The sequence below is a fragment of the Schistosoma mansoni genome, chromosome 1, assembly GCF_000237925.1.
Source record: "Schistosoma mansoni strain Puerto Rico chromosome 1, complete genome".
In the NCBI taxonomy this organism is placed as follows: Eukaryota; Metazoa; Platyhelminthes; class Trematoda; order Strigeidida; family Schistosomatidae; genus Schistosoma; species Schistosoma mansoni.
Genome location: NC_031495.1, coordinates 44935410 through 44946426, shown reverse-complemented (window position 1 = coordinate 44946426; position 11017 = coordinate 44935410). Strand labels below are relative to the sequence as shown.

Here is an 11017-nt window from a genome sequence, read left to right as displayed (position 1 = left end):
GGCCGTTTCGTCCTACCTATAAAGAGTGTTGCTCTGGTTGTTAGAATGTGCACCGGTCTCGTGACTTCCGAAAAATTTCGGCTTTCATCATGAGATGTCATAATTATTCCTTCAACTCCCAGGACAGAGTTTAAATGGTTTGAATTATTTTTTCTGGTTAGCGTTTTTTTAGCAAGTTAACTTTTTTACGGGATGGGGTCGCTAACCCCATGCCCAACCCTCCTCCTTTACCCGGGCTTGGGACCGTCAGTAACTCTAGAAGAGCTACAGGCGGAGGAAAGAAATCACCAATGTGCATTACAAGGAAATCCCTAACTTGGAATCCGGAAGGGAAGAGGAAAAGAGGAAGGCCAAAGAACACATTACTCCGGGAAATTGAAGCAGATATGAAAAGGATGAATGTTAACTGGAAAGAATTGGAAAGGAAGGCTCAGGACAGAGTTGGATGGAGAATGCTGGTGAGCGGCCTATGCTACTCGACGAGGGGTAACAGGCGTAAGTAAGTAAGTAATTTGGATTTGATTATTTGAGTTTATTATACAATTATTGATTGAATAACTGGGTGGTAATATTTGTCTAGGTAATAATGTACATTTGAATCTGTAACTTTATATGGAACTGGTCATTACCCAACCATGTTGTTTTTATTATTAAACACTTAATATTATAAACTTTGATAAAGCTTACAAGCTTTAGAAATTGTGTTTACTTGGTCTATGAAACCATAATTTATAGATGAAATTTGTGAGACTTTAAAGTGACCTTGGAACTACTTACTTACTTACTAGAGCCAAAAGTGAGCTATAAATTCGGGTGTGAAATTAGGATCAGGATTTAGAGTTTGAAATCAGGATAAGAAATTAGATTAAAAGTTTTCATCATGAAGTGACATCCGCTATGGTGCCGACATACTATTTAACAGTATAGATGAATGAATTTCGGGTCAAAATCCAAGATCCGCTTTCCTCGATTTAATTAGTCTGTCCATAAATCATAGTTTTACAGTTACGGAACCTGTGTTCACTTCTGTAACCCGCTTCGTAACTCGTCAATGAAGTTTCATCCATGTTTCCAGGAGAATGAGGATTTTCATTAATTCATCACCTACTCATATGACCTTCAGTAAGCATCAGATTGGGATGACTAAGTGGTGTAGCAGAATTCTCGACGTCCTAGAAGTCAATTTTGTGCACTGCACTTCAAACATGTTGTAAGGAACACTTCAGCATTTGTATGAGGTCTGTTTTCACATTTGGTAATTTTAATTCCCACAACTAATCGGTCACACATCTGGACATGCAGTCGGTCACGAAGATTGTACTTGACGGCTTGTTTCTGCAATCCGAGGATGAATTCTGTAACATTCTGGTTGTTCTGACGAACCGTGTTATGAAATATTGCTCTTTCATGACATCCGAAATTTACATGATTTGATACCGGTTCTTTGACAGTTGTGTAGGCAGGTGAAATAGACTTATCTGAAAATGCCAGATTGTTTGGTGAGTTGTAGGTATCGTATCCGATTGGCATGAAGAAATTAGCCATAATTTTATCATCGTAAACATCTTTCCTGGTCATACCCCAGATTTCAAACCCTTCCATATGATTCTGGAAAGCTTCGTAACTTGAATGAATATCTATTAGTTCAATCACAGGCTCCATCGTGACACCGGTATGATAGTAAAAAGTGTTCGAATGGATTTTCTAGCTAAGAATTTGTGGTGGTGTCCAGTCGCAGTTGGCTATGATTACCACTACAGACCAATTAAGTGCCAATTACTACGTGCCAATACTAAGCCTAATAAACCTATTTAGTAAATAGTTTTTGATATCTCTTGCAGTTATTTTATCGGTCTTCACAAACTGTACATTTATCACTAAACGATTGTACTTGTTGTTTACTTGTATGACCTTGATTACTTACTTCCTCCCTTTTTTGAATCTCACATAGCACGACACTGTTAACCTCTCATCAATAAATACACTCTTATACACACGGCTCTCGTCTTACAATGCTTGTGGATATGATAACCGAACTATTAATTAACTATCATTTATATTTATAGACTGTTGTAACATTCCCATTGTATTCTATGTTTGGCTATCTTACTGGAGCCATATAAACCTCACTGGAATTATTGATTATCTATAGTTGTGGATTCTGGTACCCAACGCAACAGAACACGCACCAGCCTGCTGATTTAAGTAACGTCCCTTAAATTTTATTTGCGTGCATAACTTATAAGTTGAATATTATTATATTGATTTTTGGATGTAATAACTTTATTGCTATTTTTGAGTTAGTATACATTTTTGGTTCGCCACAATCTCGTGGTATAGAAATAATACCGAGATAGTGTCAAAGTTTACAGGTGAGACTACCGTGCGTACACGAGTAAGTTCAAGGTCACAAACAACGGGAAAAAGTGTATTTAGCATAGTTAAACAAAAAGGTACAGTAAAGCAATCACTGGTACAGTTGGTTATAATAATAAATGTTTCCATTACACCAGCCTCATTCTATTCATAAAAGTAGATCACTACAAATCCTTAAAAGTGGGTAATTTAATTTAGGTACTTAATACCCCTCTTTAGGGGCAGTTCTGTTTAATTTTGTGTGTCTGTGAGTTGACATCAAATTCATATGAAATTCGGCATTTATCTTCTATGTCTAGGGATTCTTTGAGAAAAACGTCAGACTTCACGAAATTTTGAAGCTTATTTTGTATTTCCTCAAAGTTTTATATTATGGTTTTAATAAATTTCCTCAAAACTGACAACGTTTTCCCCGATGCCGGGAGATAGGTTAGAACTAGGTGAGCACAACTGGACGTATTATATTCGGAATTCGTAATAAATGCATTATGAGGTATAATTTAACCACTGTTTATTTCATTTTCTTGTTTAGAACGTTATTTTTCTTTTAAGTTTGCTGCCAAATAAGTTCGAAGTGGTTTGTAGGGAACTTCATTTTTTGTTGAGTCAGATTTTTATAGATTGTTTTTTCTGATCATCTTGAATCTCTTGCAACTATGTCTTTATTCATACCATGGCAATGAAATTGTTCTTCTATGAGGCTTATGATTGTTTGTAAACCTGGATGAATGCGCCTGTGTTATTTGTTCAAGATATAGCGTCGATAACCTTCCAGCATGATTCAACGATCCGTATCTGTAGGTTTGCTGAAAAAATTGTTTCTTCATTTGTTCTCATTTGTTTGTCCCTTTGTTTCAATGTTGTCGGATATAAACCGCGCTGAAGATCAATGTCTTCTTTTGAAGCTATGGGTTTTAAAGAAAGAGTGTCCACAGTGAGTGTCCACTGGTTGTTTTAATTTCCCGGGATGCAAGAATAGTAGCTTTCGAGATAATTTCCTAACCTAATTGCGTAACTTATTACAGTAAAGCATGTAACATTTGCAACAATTTGATCTTGTCTGCAAACTGGCATGTCACATGTAACACATTGTTATCTGAGAATAAGATATTATTATCATTAATATCTATCCAAATTATGCATGACACTTGTCCTAACTATTGTTATCTAGACAGCTGTAATAGATGTTGCGTCAGCATATATACTTGCTGCAATTGTTGGATGAACAAATTTTTGTTACTTTGTTCGTTCACTAGTTCCGAATTGGCAGTTAGGCATAGTTAATTACGGTGTACCTTATTCTCTAATTCGTTGTGATTACTCCGGCTGAAACAACCACCTATTTCATATCACACGCTGGTAAACAGTATAAACATCCGAAGGTTCTCGTGGATATATACTAAGTCGTAGACATATCTCACACCATTGTTCGCCTTGCTAAATGTAAGTTTTCCAACGTCAACCACTCGCTTATTCTAGCCACATTAATCGCGAATATCGAATTATGCCACCTTATTCTCTCGATAAGACTGGTGCACAGGTCATCTTAACTCACTTGTACTTGGGCTTAACCTCCAGCTTCGGATTTGGCGAACGATATCTATTGTATCTAATATCTGTATTAAAATTAACACCTTAATTTCGTATTCATACTCCGTTAATTCACCACATCTTCCATACAGTCGACACACTGGATCTCGAAATCAGTTTGAACACTGCACACAACTACGTTTAAATACATGAAGACTACTGACATCACTTTGCTTAACCTAATTTCCTACATCCCTCAAAAATACGTAGCACTATAGAACCATTATCCAAATTTCAGACAAGGCTGGATGATAACTGGAAGCAACACGCATATTTTTTTATATATTCTCCTGTTTTTCCTGTCATAACTAACATTTTAAGTTTTTCTTTCATGAATTTCCGCACGTTTTGCATTTTAGTTCAATTAGTAACCTGAAGGGTTATATCGTTGGTACAAAAGGTTTGACTACAACCGCAATATCAACTAGTTGAAGTGGTAATAAGGGGTTGGTAGAATGCTAAAAAATTCTCGCACCTCCAAATCGGATCACAAGAAAGCTCAAGATAATACTAGATAATTAACCTGATAGCAGTGTGTACAACACAGCTCACTAGACTCAAAAAGCAATACCAAGTTTCCCACTACGTTATCAGGAACACACTTCTACTCTGATTTCTATTCTTAGTTAAAGTGCTGAGCAAAGAAGAAATAGATGTAAATAGTATTTTAACCTCCTGTTAATGCAGCCTACTGGACGGATAGGACACAATGACAATAACTGTATCTTATTCTCGTCACCATCAAAAACTAAGGACTGAACGTTTAAATGCAAATTCTGTGGTAGCCAGGCCTTCTGTCTCAATGATACTGCAGTTCCTCAACGTTACTATGGGTTTAGGTTGTCACCTCTGCCCTGCGTTCTAGTACGTTTTCACACAATGTAGAAAAAAATATATGGACATATTTGGAAGCGAAATCCGACCAAAGACTTCCACGTGATAGATCCATGCAGATAGACATTTGATCCGCTGTTGTCAGGAATATTCTTATTGATTCGCGGGCACCGAATACTTACTAATTAATAATCCCTATAGCTATTTAGCACTCTGTTTTGTTCTAGGGAAACCTATGGATTTGTAGCACAAGCTTTACAGGTTGGGGTATTTTGCACTTTCAATATAATGTGTTTTACATCTTTAATTAGAACTCATTAAATTGAGCACAAAGTTCGCATCTTGATGCAACTTAATCAGCGTGAATTCCAAAAGTGGTAACACTGGCGTTAACACGTGAAATTTTGCGGTGTCATATAGGTTGTCAAAGATGAATGTCGATCTGAAAAATATTAAAACAAATTGTAAATCTGTCTGCAAATATTAGGCAGATGATAATGTTGTTGAAAACACCAACAGATCATCAGTCAACACAACTTTAGTGAGATACTGGCTACGTTACAGTTCCCTTTGTAGAATAAAGATGAAGTCTGTGCCTTACTTATGTTTCTTCAGTAAGAAGAAGTAAGGGATAAAATTGTAAGTGAACCGATTTAGTCTACATTTTGTTTACTATTTAGATAGTCAGTATCACTAGACGGGTGGATCACAATTTGAAAACATTCATTAGGCCTAGTTTGCAATTCTAACCCCGGATTTTCGTTTACCAAAGTACTAAAGTGTGAGCTGTGTGATGACACAGCCAACTAAAGCTAATCAAGTAGAAAGTGTGCGAAATTATGGTCTACTTCGTCATCAGTACTGTTCTAATAATAGACATAATCCTTAAATTGTTGATTTGTCATGATGTAACTGCCTAATTTATGAGATATTACGTAGAAGTCACATCATTGTCTACACTAACTCATCGTATTGCAACAATCACCAATATATGGTGGAGAACACACTTAGGCTGGAAATAAAACAATATATTTATTGTGAATAAAAGTTAATTCAGGGTAACCACTCCTGCAAGGCCAAACCAAGCTATCCGACCAATCAGATTAATCGAATTATTCTTCCTGCCTTCTCCATCGTTGGATTTTCCTCCACGTTAAAAATTGAATATCCATATTCCCAGCTGTCTTATGCTAATCTTTAAGGATTGTATGGTTAGGGACCGATACCAAAACAATTAGTCCTCCTAAAGATGTTACACAAAATGATCTGAATGAAGTTGGATTCTTCTCACAGAACAAGCCAAAAGCACAGTGTAACTCTTCGGTCCTGGTAAACAAATCCACGTCATCAAATGAAGAGACGTCCAAGGCCCAACCCAACTTATCCATGCCTCTCCTATTAACAGTGAACAAATTATCTCCTCTGATATTACCTGACCTCTCACAACCTCTGTAATTGTCAAGAATGGTCATAGACATAGAAGTAGACAAACTTTGAACATACTGACTAATAATAATCGTCAAATTACTGTATACGACACTCATCCACAAAAGCCTAAAATTACCATTAGGCATATTAATAATAGATTTTTCACCAGGCATCCTTACCCTAATCCCCAGGAATAAAGTCACTATTGCTCTCAGAATGAATATATTTCACACACTTTACTGCCGACCCACCAAATAAAAATGGCTTCCAAGTACAAAAGCGGTCATAACTCCCAGTAACGTACAATAGATCCTCCCGAAGCTAGTACCAAAGCAAATAGCCATAATCTAAGCTGCGAGTCTAACTATGAAGAATACACTTCAAATAGCAATAAACATCACAGTCAGCATTTACAGGGAGCTTTTGGAACACAAACATTTGTGATATTTCTGGTGGAGCATCCAGACCTGGTCATTTCAAATCACATGAAGAATATAGACTCTCATCTTCTGTACAACTTTATTCAGACAGCATTTCCACCCCATTCTGGTTGACTTCCAAGAAATATGACCACCTCATTTGATATATCCTGGTTATCGATGTAACAAATTATCGAAGAGTAACCAATCTGTCTTTTTAAACCCATATCACAGAGCTGGGGATTGTGGTAAATAACCAAAACATTCAAAATAAAGTTAAATATTTTATGTTGTGTTTAAAAGCGATCAGAACAGCAAAATACAATTACGTAACGCGTACTTCAAAGTTGAGTTTTTGATTGCGTCTTATTGTGACAATTGTGATACGAGAAAAAAGGCGCAAAATATGCGAGAAGCACTTTACTCCAAAGAATCATTTATATACGAAAAAAACATAGGGTTTTTATGGTACTTTAGAAGTCCTTGGGTTTTCCTGAAAATTCTAGAATACTACTAAACATAGTAGCAGTGTGGTAATCAGCCAATCAGAACCTCTACATGTGACTTCGCTTTTTCGCGATATTTCTAGCAAAACTTCTAATCAAACGCTGATTGGATAACATGTTTTTTAATGTTTTCTGAGCTTGTTATCTCTATCGCGAGAAATTGTCAGGATCGCTTCAATATAATCAAAGAAAATAACTATATCATTTTCAGAAAGAGCTTAGGTCACTAAAGTTAAATTATAACATAAGTTACAAAGTATCTTCGGCTTACATTAGTGATGAGAAAGGTTACGAATATGTTCATTGTTGTGCTAGCCATCCTCTTTATTACTCTAGAGGCAAAATGACTGAAGAAATACCGAACGGTTTGAATTATTTAGAAGGAAGAAAGAAGTGACGTTGTAGGTTTTTGACTTCTGAAGGTAGAACTATGTAGTTGTGATGACCATTCACCAATAAGTACGAGTAGGTTTGTGTTCGCCACACGTTATGCAGAAAATTTCACCGATATCTCAGAAATTAATGGTTTCACTGTCCTTTTAAGTCCAAGGTAGATACAGAAGGCCGTAGACTGTAAGATATGATAGAGAGATCATCAACAAACACTTAGGAACCAACTTGCATGCTGTTTCATGGAGTTTCTGAATCAGTAGGCGGCACTACTTGTACGTCGCACCCCCCAACCACTTGGTCTCGGCGTTTGATGACTGTGAACTTCAGAAACCGAGAAAATCAAGTGAAGCTATTCAGGCCTAGTACAGCTCGTAAAATGACCTCTCCCGCCACAATAGTTGTTATGAGAGCCGATCTGGATCGCCATAATAGTAGCTGAAAACCCAAGTGTCAGTTGACCACAGAACTGGTCAACCTACTAAATAACGAGTTGTCTAGAGATCTTAAGCCGTTCTTCAATGCAAAAAACAACCAAACACCTCTTTGGAAACGTACGTAAACTGAAGGGTAGATTAGGAGAGATCAGAAACATTTGCTTCTATTTGAGTCTAAAGATCATATTGTTGTTGTAATCAACAAACAGCTTATTCATACACAAGTGTTGTGTAGGAAGTTTTCCATGTTTTTCTAGAAACACAATTATAAGCAAGATGATTTCTCTGGTGATGAGATTTAATGTCCGGATACCTCAAAAAGGCTCGAACATCATTTAGTTCGATTATCATGCTCAAAATCTCTGTACACCAGGATACCATATGTTACGTCCAAATTTTGTTCTAGTTCGCTAATGAAGCAAGGTCGATAATTCCACTCGCGTCTTACTACCTCAAGTAAAAAGTGTACCAACTTCCAATTTAGTTACTAAGGTTTATTCATTAACTGCAAGTTACCAATTCAAATATATCGTTCTATTACTAATTATAACAGCTGCAAAACAAATCTTCAAATTTCGGGTCTCTGGAGTAAATGTTCCGAAATACCAAACCAAAAGCAGAGTGATATCCAAACGTCCGATGTCAAAGTTATAAGCAAACATGTTCGAAATTCGAGCAAAGCAAATACATCCAAAACACGGAGAAACTGTCAGTATTCAGTGTAATAGTTGTATTCAATCAAATATTTTCATTTCTTCTATAATCAATGGTCGATGTGGCACATTATGTATGTAATAATAATGAAAATCTGGATTCAGTGTTACTGAAATTTATCATTATGAATCCAATGAGCATTCTTGTTTTAGACACCTTACATGCAATGTCCTCAAAAAATTTCAAAATGTTGTTACACCTTTCACTCAAATCATGATTAATATTGAGGGGTTTCAGTAAACATTTGTGTAGAACCCGATTTGGGGTAGTGCAATTACGGATATATGGTTATGTGTTGACGCGTAGCGAGAAATGGTGGTTTAGTTGTTCATGAACAGTAGAACAGTCGTATATAATGTTGCTATTATTCATGAAGTAACTAGTTGTACTCAAAAGACTTGATTTCATGCGGGACTTTACAAGGGGGTGTATTGACAAGCTTAGCTTGCGATACCTAAAGCTTTATTCTTTGTGATCGAAGCATACGTGTGTCGAGTTGAGTCGTTCCTGGTGATTAAGTCAAGAATACTCTGAAGCACATACAAGTCATGGCGCTTGTGGTGCCGTTACTTTGATTTATAATAGACGTGGCAGAAATTCGGGATAGATGGTTTAAGACTACACCAAACTGCGATATAAATCAAAAGGCACAATGTTTAGGTTAATTTGTATTGAAGTTTGGTTCATATAGTAAGCACTGGGTAGAAATTTCAGCACGGCCCCTGTATTTCTTGATTAAACTACTTACTATGGTGCTCTGTTACAGCTTTTGGATCCGGTGGTGTAGTCGTCGGATAATGAACTTTACTCAGTACGGCTCTTGATCGATCACAAAATGTTTATGACTGACGTGCACTGATCCTGGGTGGGAGTTGACTGTAAATATTAAGTGAATCATGTTAATGGTTTTCAAAATCAGCTACATCAAACTACGCAGAATCAAACAAACCGAGGCGATGGAATCATTGTGGCGCTGCTTTAACTCTAACAGCATTCAATACCTGTTTGCAAGAATATACTCTGCCTTCACTTGAACTAACCCTCAAAGATAATGCAATTAGTGGGGTGTTACAAATACCTTCTTCGGGTCTGGCCAGATAACCATACGAGGAAACTTCAACACTCCGTCTCTGAGTCACCCCAATTAGAATACACCCCTATAGGATGACTTTATAAATGAGTCATTGCGGCTGTTAGAAGTGTGGGAATGACTGATCACGTAAATGACGCCACGAGAAAGGATAAGGATAGAAAACCCTCAAAATTGAAAAAGCGAGTGATCAACTCCTAGTCGAATATGTTCATGTGCACGTATCAGTAGAGATTAGTGAACACGGGACGGTCAGATCCAACATGGCCACAAACGAGGTACTACGGAGAGACAAGAACATTTCTCACTTTCGTTACACTGGTGCAGACCATACGACCATCAGGGAGTATCTCCGACAGACCTCATGGCCATAAGATAGACAGAGGCTGTCGGTTGATGACCACTGAAATGTAGTAAGGGATGTTATTCTATCCCACACAATGTAGCTAAAAAATACACAACTGAACAGAGAAGATCCTGAGTTAAGAGGGCGTGGGACGATTTGCACAGGTGAAGAGAGGAAACTGGAATACTTGGGAACTTTCCGAGAAGAACGATAGGCGTGGCTATTACTTGACAAAGAGTAGCAGATGCGACGTCGACGTTCGCAGCGATAGCAGATATGTTCAGACTGATTTAGCGCTTAAAATATAAACCAAATCTAAATATCTTTACAGATTCGAGACTAAAAGAAAATATACTAATCATGAGGTCTGTGATTTTAAAAGGTCCTGACTATGAAGATCTTGTCATCCTATAGACACCGAAAACCTTCAGTTCCGACTTCGTCGATCAGCCAACCAGGAAACCCATAAGCACTGAACTCTCTTAAAACATAGTGCCGGCTGAAGGTCAGGGGAATAATTTACTAACTTCCTGGCTAGTATTACGAGCTCTAAAATCCCTGAACTGAGGAAAGTGGGCAAGAAGCGACAACATCCGACCGAAGGTCCTACAACAGTGTGTAGAAACCATCGGTTTGGCGGTATGTAACATGTTCAAGCGGTCATTTGAGTCATACAAGCTTCCCAAAATATGGTAACAGATTACCCTCTCTCTTCATTCGTTATGGGGAGTGATAAGCAAGACTTAATATTTTATAGATTGACAGTATTGCTCACAGTAAAGTCTAAGGTAATGGTGGGAATACTTGTACCAAAATGATATTCTCCACGTAGCCAAACACCAATTTTGGAGGGACAGGCCTTGAAAATTCAATCTTCTAACACCATC

General features: G+C 37.3%; 1 protein-coding gene across 1 annotated transcript; it reads right to left on the bottom strand.

The window, feature by feature from the left end:
- Window positions 1-1179: 1179 nt before the first annotated feature.
- Smp_201080 (uncharacterized protein) lies at window positions 1180-1662 on the bottom strand (the record flags this gene model as incomplete). Its single annotated transcript, XM_018794563.1, has 1 exon — window positions 1180-1662. One exon carries the CDS (start codon window positions 1660-1662, stop codon window positions 1180-1182), a length of 483 nt encoding a protein of 160 aa, XP_018648964.1.
- Window positions 1663-11017: the final 9355 nt, after the last annotated feature.